General features: G+C 40.4%; 1 protein-coding gene across 4 annotated transcripts in view; it reads right to left on the bottom strand.

Annotated features, from left to right (window-relative positions):
• The window catches only part of LOC110208741 (nuclear transport factor 2-like), a 39129-nt gene extending 25475 nt beyond the window's left edge, over positions 1 to 13654 (bottom strand). Inside the window, exons 1-3 of one of the 4 annotated variants that reach the window (XM_020986880.2) lie at positions 13315 to 13654; positions 7185 to 7297; positions 309 to 380 (exon numbers count right to left, since the gene is read on the bottom strand). In XM_020986880.2, coding sequence (XP_020842539.1) covers positions 309 to 380; positions 7185 to 7283 — 171 coding nt within the window. In that variant the 5' untranslated portion in view covers positions 7284 to 7297; positions 13315 to 13654. Of the gene's footprint in view, positions 1 to 308; positions 381 to 7184; positions 7298 to 11695; positions 11787 to 12645; positions 12886 to 13314 lie in introns of those variants that run through there. The other 3 variants (XM_020986881.2, XM_020986882.2, XM_020986883.2) reach the window with 3 other exon arrangements.
• Positions 13655 to 13888: the final 234 nt, after the last annotated feature.

Below are 13888 nucleotides of genomic sequence, written 5' to 3'. Positions count from 1 at the left end.
GCTTTATTAAAATCTCAGTATACTATTGTTAGAGCATTTAATTGATCTGCCAGTCTAATAACACTATCAAAAACCGATTACATTGGCCATCTGTTCTTGGGAATCTAAGCTGGATTTTATTGATCACGGCTTCCCTTCCCAAATGCTCAGAAATCATTCTTATAGTAACATTTAATATTTACTCAAAGTCACATGGGTATTGTGTTAATAGAATCATGATTCAAACACCTGTCTCATTGAAGTCCAATGCTCTGTATATTAAAATTGCCTCCCCAACTTCCCTTATATTCTGTACACAAAGCACATACCAGCATCTTCTCCATGATTGCTGATTTTCCTTGGAACTGTTCTCCTTCCCATGACAAACAAGAAGCTTCTGTCTGTATATGTAGTGGATGTAATAAGAAAGAAAGGGGAAAAAATTTTTTAGTTTCTTACATGTTCCCACTATCACAGTCAAAAATAAAAGGCAGGAGCAAAGAAAAGTATAGGTATCAAGGAAGAAGAGGAAGTATGTGGATTCTTGAATTAGCCAGGTTTGAGAAATCCATGATTTAGCATTCAGCAGGATAGACATTTTTAAAAAAAGGGTGTGTGCTTTTGTCTTTATTGTCATCTCATTTTTTAGAATGAATTGAGCAAAGGCCAAGAGTAGAGACTGGCTCTTTCAGGGAAATCAATGTAATTCCACAGTTCAGCCAGGAATTAAGTTAGTGTATATCTCCATCACTATTCAAGGGAAACGCAGCCTGATAAGCAGCTCTCAAATGTGGAGGATTGGCAGTTAACAGCTTGACGAATCTATCCTTTAAGAACACCCTACTCTTTTTGTTCTGATTTCATATTCTCCAAGCAACTTTCTGGTTCTAATTCTCTTTTCCAAGTACATTTTGTGCTGACATGGGGATGTTTTAGTTCTTCATGCAAATGTGTAAAACTGTCGATGAGTCTCTTATGAATTTGATCTTTAGGAATCAATTCTTTGGTGCCTGATCACCCCCTGGGGAAATTGATAACATCAAGTTTCTGGACCTGCCAGGCTGAGAACAGTATTCTGGAACTCAGAAGAAACAAATCAGAAAGGTCCTGGTTAACTGTCTGACAGTCTTACTATAGCACTCTCCCTCCCTGTCGCTCGTGGACATCTCCATAGGAATAGAACAACAAATCAAGCCTTGTTAACCACAGTAAGTTTCAGTGTAAATTTCCTGAGAATGCTTTTCTAGGGCTAAGAAACACAGGACCCAAGTCTATCTCTATGATTAGGTCTTTGTAAAAATCACTCTCCCTGCCTACCCCAAACCCTCCTTCTTTAAAACAAACAAACAAACAAACAAACAAACAAAAAAACAAACAAACGACACATGCAGACAAATCAGAACCTTCAAATTTTTCAGTTGTAAAATGAGATTATCTTGAGACTATTTACTTGTAAAAATATAAATGAAGGCTAACTATAATTCTAAGAAGCAATTGATATACATACATCTAAAATATTGTATTTATTTCTTACAACAATTAACTATGATTTATTTAAAAAAAAAAAGACAAGCTAGGAAGGTTTTGTTTTGGTTTGGGGTGAGCAGGAGGGAGTTATTTGTCTTTAGTTATTTACCAGACCCACATTTAAATGAAATGAACTGGAAATACAATCAGGATTCTGGATTTCTAGTTTCTCTCTCAATATTTCCTGAAAGTTTATAAATGGTAATATTCAATGTAATACACTAACTTCAGAGCTGAACCTTATTCTACATGCTCTATACAAGGACTAACAATAGATAATTATAATAACCTCAATCCAAGACAACAGGAAACAAATATGATTTGTTTGACCACAAGAAATATAATGAGAAGGAATAATTCTTCAGTCATATCAATCAGCAGGATTTTTAGTGTATGCTAACCTAGCCTATCCTAACAAGACTAATCATGGAAGAAAGGACTTTTACTCCTCTAAATAAAAGTACAAGACATTCAAAGGAGAAGAAACAAGAACTGGGAGAATTTCTGGGTACTTTGATTGTGTTTAACACAGCAATTATAAGCATTTCTTTTAAACTGATGCAGTGACAGAATGTTTATAACTCCAATGTTATATATTACATGGCGGCATATTTTGTGGTTGTGGGGTTAATTTTATTTTTTAACTGTGAAGATTTGTGTAACTTGTGAATATTTCTGAATCTAAAGTGGCAGCAGTAGGTCTTTTCCCATCTCAAACCAGTGTAGATACTATGATTCTTGTATTGGATTGTTCCATTACAGCCTAATTAGATCTATGGGAGGCTGGGTAAGAGAGGGGCAGGGTTGGAAGAAGGGAAACATTTGGAAAACCCAGATGGTATAAAATTCAAATGCTCATTTGCTTAATGACTTTAGCTGTAGGAGGTTTATTAACATACCTGTATGCCAATTCCCCCCCTCCCCAGATGCATTTTAAAGTACAGCCCCAATCTATTCCTCATAGATCCTTAAAAAAGCCAACTACAGCATTGAAATGGTTTAGAACATATACTCCAAAGGCATATTGGGAACAGATGATCAGATCAATATAATCACCATTGTATACTCTAATCAGCAGGTAAGCTGGCACATTCTGCACCAACTACATTCTGTTACCTTTGATACTTCCCTTTGCTACAGAATGTCAAGTAACTGCACATGACATGGTTTCTTTTTTAAAGAAAAGAGCAATTTTTTTCACTCAATTTAGATTCAGAGGTTCCCAAAGTGGGTACCACCCTTTGAGGGGTACTGGAACAGTGTGGGGCAGTAGCAACCTCAGGTGCAGTTGGGGGACATTGAATAACAATAAAGGAGCAGTAGAAGCATAAGGAAAGAAGAGAAGAGAAAAATTTGAAAAACTATTTGTACATGTTTCATATGTTGTGTAAGAATTAGAATTGTAGTGATTACATTATTTTCAAAATAAACACACAAAAAACGCAAGTTATAACCAATCACTGGTCACATCCACCAACAGGTCTTAACAAGCAAGTGTTGGCAGATCAGCTTGTCAGAAAGTCCAGCACGCATCAGCAGTAATATGTGCATGTAATGACTTGTTTACGGTACTATAATATACAGTTACATGATGAAATATTGCATTATCAAAATTTCAATGCAGCAAAACCCCCACAAATTAACAATAAATTATTAAATTTAAGATGCACCATTTAAAAATTTTTTAATATTTTTTGAAATGCAAATTTAAAAAAACAGTTAAAGGGTTAAAGAAAGTAGATTTCCGGGGGGCACTGAGTAATTTTTTTTTGAAAATGGGTTGGTAGGCTAAAAAAGTTTGAAAACCTCTGAGAGAGAAAGTAAAGGAGATAACTCCATTCCCACAGGCAAAGGGAATCCAGAAGCAGTGCAAATATGACAACAGCTGCAATCTTTTGATGTCATAGACTAGCAACTATGAAACTTCATAGATACTTTACCACTTGGCTCTTCCTGCCAACACCATCTTCATCTTGCTTCATCTTATATCCCCAGAAGATAGATGGCAAGATGACTTTCAGGCCAACACCTTCAATAGCCACCTGCAGCTCCAAAGAGTTTGCCTTGCCTCTGTCTGGACACTTTCCACTCCTTCTTCTTTCTTTGCAGCCCTACCAACCCCCTGACTTCCAGGCCCTGAAGCCTGCATCAGCTGCCTAATGCCTATGGACAGCTCCTTCAGAGACTGAACCCCAGTTGACAATGATAACCTACCTGAACTTGGTTCCTCAATAACTATTATAATTCCATTTGGTTCTATTCATCCCATACCAGTGATTATGAACCCCAGTCACCACTGTTCAAATCCTGTTCTCCTGCTTGCTCCCAAATAACTACTCCCTTATTCTCATTCTCTTCTGCATAAATCTCCTAATATTCCACTTTAAGACTACCCAACCCTTGCATTGCATTCTGGAATGCCTACACCTAGGTACAACTGGATTTCATCTTAAATCTTTTTCCTTTTTTGCTCTCTCCTGATGACAAGGATTTCCTGGCTACCTTTCCCAACACAAGGCCAGGGCTTTTTAAACTTTTTTCACTCACTGCCCTAGCCTAGCTACATGCCCTAGCAACCTACATATCATTCATAACTGACTCCTCACTCTCTCATCCCCCAATCCAATTGTGAAGTCTTATTTTTTCTACCTTCATAATATTTCTCAAATATTCCTCATTCTATTCTCTGACAAGGCAACCTCCCTGGCTCAAGTCCTCATCACTTCATGCCTGGACTATTACAATAGTTTGCTGGTTGGTCTCCTTGCTTCATGAATCTCTCCATTCCAATCAACAGCTGCCAAAGTGATCTTCCTAAAATGGAGGATTATCCATATTGCCCTCTTATTCAATAAACTCCAAATCGCTATTATCTTTAGGATCAAATATAAAATCCTCTGGCTTTTAAAGTCCTTCAGAACCTGGCCCCTACACATCGATAGAAAGGACTTTCAAAAAATTTTTTTTCAAACTTTTTTTTTTTTGGTGAGGTAATTGGGGTTGTGACTTGCCCAGAGTCACACAGCTAGTAAGTGTTATGTGTCTGAGGCCAGATTTGAACTCAGGTCCTCCTAACTTCAAGGCTGGTGCTGTATCCACTGTGCCACCTAGCTGCTCCCCCCCTTTTTTTTTTGCAATTGGGGTTAAGTGACTTGCCCAGAGTCACACAGCTACTAAGTGTCAAGTGTTTGGTCTGAGGCCAAATTTGAACTCAGGTGCTCCTGACTTGAGGGCCAGTGCTCTATCCACTGTGCCACCTAGCTGCCACTAGAAAGGACTGTTTTTTTTGCTTTTCTTTATATCCCCAGCACTTAGCACATAGTGAAGTGCTTAATAAATGTTAGTTGAGAAGAGAAGATGCAACTCTCTTCTCATAAGGCTAATGATCTTATACACTTACTCCTCTCTGAGATGTAAAATAATTATGAATATTATAATTCCAGAAGATCTACAGAATTATTGAAACGAACCCTGGGTTGAGTCGAAAGGGCTGGGTTCTGATCCCAGTTCTTCCACTCTCAAGCTATATGAATTTGGACAAATCACTTTACCTTTTTGAGTCTTTGTTTCCCTATTGTAGACTTGAGAATAACACTTGCCCGCTTCACATGGCTGTTGTAGCAATTGAGATAAAATGTGAAAGTTTTCATAATTGGTAAAGACTACAAAGAAGTTGTTAGTCCTGGATATGTGGATATGTAGAAGTTGTCTATTCAAAATGCTTATGGTAAACTTAAGGCTAATTGTTAAGGTTAATTATTAAATGACAGGAAGAGAGGTGACAAGAATAATAGAAAACATGAAAGTCCAAAAGAAAAAACTGGATTTCAAAACCATAACAAGTATTTTGTTTTATTTAATCATAAAGATAATGGAATGGGGAAAACCACCCCGCTTCTCACCAGTGGGCTATAATCAAACATTCAAAAGGAGAAGATCACTCATCAGACTGGCAAAGTTGACCAAAAAAGGAAAATTGACACATGCCAGAGGAGCTGTAGGAAAATAGGTACATTAGTGTACGATTGATTGAGCTATGAACAGATCCAGCCATTCTAGACAGTAATTTGGAATTGCCCACCAAATGATTAAACTGTGTATACCCTTTGACATAGCAAAATCACTCACATGTCTATACTCCAAAGAGATAAAAGAAAAAGCGAAAGGACCCATATGTACAAAAATATGTATGCTAGCTCTTTTTTTGTGGTGGTAAAGAATTGGATATTGAGGTATCTCTTGTTAATTGGGGAATGAATCAACAAGTTATAATATGTGTATGTGATGGAATGTTATTATGCTATAAGAAATAATGGAGGGGATGGTTTCAGAAAAACCATCTGTATTAGATGAAATCAGAGAAAACTTGTATGAACTGATGCAGAGTGAAGTGAGCAAAGCTGGCAGAACAATGTACACTATAATACTGTAAAGACAACAATTTTGAAAGACTTAGAAACTCTAATCAACACAATTATCAATCATAATTCTACAGCACTCAAGATGAAACATTACTCACTTCCTGATAAGAGAGAAATGATAAGATTCAGAGAAGACTGAGGCATATATATATAAATATTCATCAGCATCTATCTATCATGTTAAAATACATGGACAGATATTGACAGATATATTTATACTTACTGATAGATAGATATGTATATCTCTCTATCAATATCTGTCTATCTATTAGGACATGGCCAACAAGAGATTTTGTTTTGTCTGATTATAAATATTTGTAACAAGAGTTTTGTTTTTTCTTGCTTTCTCAACTGATGAGGGTAAGATGGACAGGGGAGGTGGGGAGGAGAGAATGTGGATCTGAAAATAAAATTTAATCTAAATGAAAAAAAAGAAGAAAGAGGCTTAATTATTTAAGAAGTCATTAATTACTTTTAATTCTAAGAACTTTATTTCCCTTCTTAGCTTTTCATTTAGCTAGTGGATAAGTCCCTCATTATCAGTTTATAACCAGGGGCAATACAGTCAGGGGAGAGGAGTTAGTTGGCAGGTCATTATTAAATATTTCCTTACAGAAATGGCATCTGGTCATATAAAATCCTAGTCAAGAGTATCAGAATCCTATGATTGCTGGGAGTGGAGGAAAGTAAACTCCATATATTTCCTCTTTACATTTTCTTCAGTACCTCTGTACAGATATTTGCCAGAAATAGGCAGCTTCCAATAGTTGCAAGCTCATTTGAGACACTAAAAACTTAAAAATTAAAAATCAAGTTAACTCCTACTCTACTCACAACCAACTAATCATTTATTTGAATTGCAATTCCCCAGACCAAATGCATAATATCAGACTTTATTATTCATTCACTGAGAACATCTATAATAACCGATTCCTTTCCACTTTTTATAAACTCCCCACCCCCCATCCCAATCTCAATTAGAAAACGGAAAAAGTTAAATACATGTAAATAGCTCTGCTATAGGATATCAAACATAAGCATTGGACCAAAATAATTAAGGGTCATATAGTTTGGGAGGAAGGGTTCTCTGTTCATGTATACATTTATCTTAAAAATGTTACCTTTCATAAAGAATTTTTCCATCAGTTTATAAAGTGCACCAAGCCCACCAGTCCCCAAAATAAATTTTGTCACTCACACAGATCAACAATGAAGAAGAAAAAAAAATAGTTTAATCACATTCAAATTGGTACCTACATATAGAGCACTTAGTTGTACCCTGTCAGCATCAAAGTGGCGGTAATACAGATGCACAAAACTTGCTCCAACTTGCTCCCACGTAGGACTTTCAGCCATTTTTCATTCAATGCCTGTCAAAGAAGCAAAGACTGCTTTAAAGACCTTATGCCAAAAACACAAAATGCTACCATACTGTTAAGATTGCTGGAAAATGCAGACAAATTTTAAGACAAAAGAAGAAGGGAAATGTTCTTTCTTCCACAGTATGCAGTGAGGGCATTACATGCTGAGTAAATTATTTCCCATGAAAACAGTTATATATCAATTCATTTCCTACTTACCATGCTATTCAGGACCCACCACAGGAATTCATTAAAAATAAAGTGACAGGCCACATGCAGAGCCTATATATAAACTCACAAAAGAGCTTTTTAAAAAAGGTAGAGGAGAAAAAGGGAAAGAGCAGAGCCCAGAAATTTCAATGAAATTTTTCCACCACCAAACTTATAGCAGATACCAAGTTGAACATGAGAATAAAAATAAAAGTTCTGAAACACAGCACACCCACAATCTTTTAAAAGAATTAGAGGTAATCACAAGGATAGCAACTAGTGTTCAGGGACTACCTTTTAAAAAAGGAAATCTGGAAATCAGAAACTCAAAGTGGAACTAGAATATCTGTCAATTTTAACCTGTTAAATGCAACCAAGATAGTAGGTTCTGACTGGAAAGCATATTGGACTAGGAATGGGAAGACCTGAGTTTAAACCCTAGCTCCTACTTGCTAGTTATGTCTCCTTGAGGAAGTCACTTTTAACCTCTCAGACCCTTTTCCTTCACCTGTAAAATGAGACTATACAACACCAGCACTACCTACCTCCCAGGATTGTTGTAAGGCTCAAATGATATAATGTGACTGCATTTTCTCAACTGTCATTTATTAAGCACCTACTAGGTGCCAGGCACTGAGCAATACAAGTCCAAAGAATGAAACAATCTCTACTCTCAAGTTTACATTTTAATAGGGGAGACCTATAATACACACACATATATACATATATAGCATACATATAAAGTGAATAAATAGAAGTACATCCAAAATAGTTAAACAAAAGGTAGTTTGGGAAGAAAGCAACTAGCAGTTCAGGCCCTCATCACCTTTCACTCAGATTATTTTAACAGTCTCCCTTCCACTCCAGTCCATCTTATACACTGCTGCCAAAGCAGTGCAGAATTCTTATGTGCAGATCTGACTATGTGTTACTCCCCTACTCAGTCAATTCTGTAGTCTCTAGGAACATACATAAGTTCCTCTGTTTAGCTTTTAAAGCTGCACAACCAAGCCCCAAACCACCTTTCTCATCTCATCAAACATTACTTCCTCCCACCCTCCCTTCCTGCACTCTCTGATCCAGCTAAATCAACCTCCTCTCTGCTCCTCAAGTATCATAATCTATTTTGGATCTCTTTGCCTTTACACTTGCCATCCCCCATACCTGGAATGCACTAGCTCCTTAAATCTACCCCACAGACTTCTGCTCTTCCTTTAGGATATAATGCAAGCACCACCCCAATTGCTAGTGACCTCCCTCCCAAACTACTTTGCATTTAATGATTTTGTATATATGCTTCTTTATCCACTTTATATTTCTACTGTGTATACAGTATGTATAATATACACTTCTTGTCTCCTCAGTTAGAATGTAGGCTCCTTAAGAGTAGGGACTATTTCATTTTTTTGTCCTCATATCCCAGCATCTAACACAGTGATTAGCACATGGTAGCCCTAAATAAATATGTTTTTGTTCACTGATTAATCCTTTTTGCCTTGGGGTTTCTGAACAAATTATATAAATGAAATGGTAAACAGGTAAAGGTAAGCTTTTAAAATAAAGGACAAAAGTAGTGATTTTCATCCTTTTGCCAATTTTGGGCATTTTTAAACCACCTGGTCTCAAGGGCCACCTTTAGGGTCTAGTGAGGATTAGAAAGTGATTTACCAAATAACATGCAAATCCTGTATAAGTGTTATAAGCCAATTTCTCCCTCCTCTGAGGTAGGTGGCCCCAGACCCCAACAAAGGTGCCTGGAGGAACCCAGACAGAGCTATCACCAACTGGGAATATCTTCTCTCTTCCACAGCCACAGTCTACTCACCAATCTTCCTATCAGTTGCCTCTTCTCCTTTTTGCCTTCTGGCCAGACTAACCACCTCCCACATCTCCACCCCTGCCAAAGGAAACCTAGAATACCCTCTCCACTCTGACCCCTTAAGTCTATCACCTGTCCTTCCCTTTCCAGTGGGAGTGGGACACTCCTGTGGGTCATCCAAAGGATTCCACACCTTGCCATTCACCCTCTAACAGCACCTTCCTTCATGAGTCGTCTTCCCTTGACTCATATTTGCCCACAGAAAGGAAGGGAAGTATCCGGTAGGGACACTGTGTTTCTTGACCTGACTCTAGTTTTTTCCCCTATTGACTTTAGAACATTTTCCATTCAAACTAGGGTCACATGATTAAAGTGGCATTGTTGGGGGGGGACCCTAAACACAGAAGACCATAATTTTATTCCAGGCCTGACATTTAATCCTAGCCTCAGTTTTTTTTTTAATATTTAAAATGGGAATAATACCACCTGTACTATCTACCTCACTAGTTGTGAAGAAAACACTTTGCATGTTGAAGCAATATACACATAAGAATTACTATTAATAACTCATCAGATGAGAAGTAACTAGTTTTTGGTAAGGAAATTAAACTTTGAAGTTTGGAGGTTTCAATTATAGTTGCTACAATGTTAAATATAGTACTTTCAGTGTTACCAGACATTTCTAAGTTTTCATAAATTAGTTCAATTAGCAGAAATAGAAGCAAATACTGTTTCTTTTAATTTTGTTTCTTCCCCCTCCTCCCATGTGAAGATTATTTAAAGGTGTCTGAACACAAGGCCCCTTCACTGCAGTCATATTATGAGGTCTCATCATACCTGGGATTTGATTCTGGAAATAGAAAGAACAATTCAACTAAATGCTTATCATGTGTCAGGCATTGTGCTAAGGACCTGAGAGAAAAAGAATGGCAAAAATGCATAACAAAACAAAACCAAAAAACCAAAAACCAGGCATTGCTCTCAAAGAGCCTACATATTAGTCAGAGAGAAGACAGCAGTTGCTGATTTACGTTAGTGCAAGTAGTATCCTTAAGAATTTCCTACAGTGATGAAATCACAAGTCCAGACCAAGTTACAAATTAAAGCGCTTTCTTCTTCTTCTTCTTCTCAAAGGCTATGTCTGCAGAGCACAAATTCTAGCAGGTCCTATCAAAATAGTATGGATCTGAGCGAAGTTCTGGTTATGACTTGTACATCTATTGGTCAAAGAGCTATTTAGAGGGGCTCATCATCTAGTTGGTAGCAGGGTGATAGCTTTTTTTAGCTACAGCGGATTCTGAATGCAATGAGTTGTAGGTCTATGCTCTTCACTGGTAGAAGTAACTACTTTGACCCATTGATCACTTAAATGCAAACATATGGGAAGATAGAAAACTCCTCTAGATAGCAGGCATCACAAACAAGAGTATGACCATTTTATATTTCCATAGCTCTAAAGACTGTTCTCCTCATTTTGCATCATTGAGTGTCCACACAGAAAGACACTACAGAGCTCTTGAGGTGGAGTTTTAAACAATGTCTCACGATGAATATTTCTCCTCTACAAAGGTGGGAAAAGGGTGGATCATCCAGTCTGGAAGGAAAGACCAAAACCAAGCCAACTGCAAGCTTTGTGATCGGTTTCCTTGATAAAATCCAGAAGTAGGAAATCATAAAACTACAGTTTTAACATCTTCTGAAAACACACACATGCAAAATGAACCTCTGTGGGTTAACAAACAACTTTATCCATCTTTAGCAAAGAGCTAGTTTAGCCTATTGAATTTTTGGTTAGAGTACAAGTTCTTTTGGGTTCCTCACAGGATTTGGTCTAAACAAAGTAAAGAAAACTTACTCTAAAAAAAGGAAGAAATTCGGGCCACGTGATGCTGTATTACTATATGAATCCCAGAAAAGGAAGGCCTCTGAAGCTGGAGGTGCCAATTAGGTGAGGACAAAGAATCCTCCCATTCTAAATGTTTCTTGCTTCCTCTGTAGTCTACAAATTACACCGAAAGCTGCCTTCAGTTTCCAGACAAAACGACAGCCTTACCAAAATAAGGTCCACTGCAGTGTTAGACGCTTACCCTATTACTATTACCAGTAACCCAACTTGGAGGGTTGAATCGCTGCCCTCTGAGGTTATGCCCAAAACACCTCCAAGAGGCCAAAAAGGCTCCATCCAACTCAGGAGAACTGGGGCAAGGCAAGCTTCCTATAGCAACTCCATGAACCAGCTTAACCTCCAGCTCTTCAGGCCACTTCCCTTCCCAAGAGTAAAAACTAAACTGCCTCTTCTCCCCTCTGCCTAAGCAGCAGCAGCCATAGCTCCGGATCGCGGAATTAAAAAAAAATTAAAAAGTGGAGCCACAGAGTACCTGTACCTTGTCTTCCGCTGCAATGAGAGATGAAGATGAGACACCGAGCTCGGCTTGTAGCTTAAAACTTTTTGCAGCACCGATTCTCAGCGGGTTTCCCCCCCTCCCTACTGCCGTCCCCCATACCCCGCCCCCACGCCCCAGTCAGAAATAGCCGCAGGAAAAGCTAGCACAACCGCCCCCGCAGCCATCACTTCGGGGCATTTAAAAAAGATCCGGTCCTTCTTCGCCATCTCCTCCACTCCCCCTTCTCCCTCGAAGTACCTTAAATTACAAAGTGGGTTTTTCTTTCTTTTTTCTTATCCCCTACTCCAAAAGACAATCTAACATCAGCACCCTCCTGCCGCCTCCCAAAACCCCGCGCCTTCCCAATCCAAACACACTTTCCAGCTCCCAGAATTGGGAGCTCGGGAAGAAACTCTCCTCTGACCGTGCGCACACGTGCATGTCACCTAGAGCAGCCGTACCAGTGCCACCAACACCCCTTCACCGCCTCCGCCTCCTCCCCTCTCTTCCCTCCTGCCTCCAGAGGGAGAGATCTAGGCAGTGGCTCTACTGGGTACAAGTCTCTTTCCTACCAAGAGGGGCACATACACGATATGCATTTCCTGGTCCCCGCGGTCCCGCTCTCAGGTAGAAGAGACTGTAGCATGGTGGGGGACCTGCTAAGAGGTGAGCAGTTCTGCTCCAACCTCCCCCTACCCCAAGGAGCACATGTGCAATACTTCTAAAGCCGCTAGGATCAAGGAGAGCTTCAGCCGCTCCCCATATCTCCCTAGCTTTGGTGACAAGCCCCCACGCCCAAATCCTAATTCTCTATACACACAACACACACCCAAACACACCCACTGTGACACGCGTGCACACACACACACACACACACACACACACACACATTCCCCCTTCTCTAACATCTGGAAATGGACCCCTCCCCAGATGCTCATACTTACTTAAGTGCTTCATTGTTTCTTCTCTTTCCCAGCCTTTCACAGCCCCGGGAGCGGAGCTCCATCCTTCTTCTCTGCACCCCTGCCACCCCCGACCCCTTCTTCTCAGCCCCTTCCCCGAAAGCACACATGTGCGGTGGGGTTGCAGAGCGCTCGAACCACGCCCTCCGCCCCGCTCTCTGCAGCACGCGGTGCAACTCCTCTCCAGCCGCTGCAGAGATGCCGCTCCACCGCCGCCGCCGCCTCCAGCTCGAAGGAAAATGAATGCCTCGGGTCTGGCTGCCTTCTCCAGCCGCAAAAGGCTTTACTTTACTGCGAGCCAGGCGGGGTACCCGCTGCCGAGAGCTGACTCTGTAGAGTCCAGGTCGCTGCCTGACCATCCCCTCCAAGCCCTTAGCATTCCACTTCTTTATGAGAGATAAAGAAATAAACTACCTCCTCGCGCAACGACCTATTCGACTCCCAACGCAAAGTTGATTCCTTTGCAGCTTCTCGTCCGACTTTGGGACGATTGGAAAGGAAAAACAAAACAAAACCCAAACCCACACCCTTGCATCGCCGGGATTTTCGTGGATGCTGCATCTTGTGCCGTTCCAGCGCAAACTTCCAGACCCACATCCTCTCCCATAGCCCCCACCCTAAGATGCTTCCCCCAGCACCCCATCTTCTTACCTGCCTCACTGGAGCGGAAGAGCGGGGGAAGCTAAAAAAGAAAATCGTGCCGGAGTAGCGGCAAGACCTTATTGGGTAGTATCCCCCTCCCGGGCGCCGGGTGGCCGGTAGGTGGCGCTGCCCTGGTGGTCTTGGGACTCCTGGACCAAGAGCCGTAGCAGAGAAAGCAGCTTTGACAGCTGCTGCCTGAATCCTATGCTTGTTTCTGGACGGGGGCGCGAAAAATTTCCAGAATGCAACGAGGTGTACAAGAGCCGGGGGGGTGGGGGCAATTCCCTGAGCTTTCCTTCTGCCCCCGTAGGAATCCTCATAAAAACTCCTTCAGTAGTCCGTGTTCCCCCACGCGTGAACTGGAGGTTAAAGAGCATGATTAATGGAATCCGAGCAGCGTTTGAACTAGATTTGCAGGGGCGTGCGAAGGAGAGAGATGGAAGGGGGCGGCGGCGAGCTGGAGGTGCCAGCTTAGGGTAGAGAGTGGGTGGCGGAGTATGAGCGTCCCCAATTAATTTGTTTGCCGATATCTGCCAGTTACTTTGATCTGATGGAAAAAGTGTTTCTTCCTAGGCATAAATGG

The sequence above is a fragment of the Phascolarctos cinereus genome, unplaced genomic scaffold (genome assembly GCF_003287225.1).
Source record: "Phascolarctos cinereus isolate Bilbo 61053 unplaced genomic scaffold, phaCin_HiC Scaffold_4;HRSCAF=312, whole genome shotgun sequence".
NCBI lineage: Eukaryota > Metazoa > Chordata > Mammalia > Diprotodontia > Phascolarctidae > Phascolarctos > Phascolarctos cinereus.
Note: the sequence above shows the minus strand (reverse complement) of the source record. Positions and strands in the feature narration are given on the sequence as shown.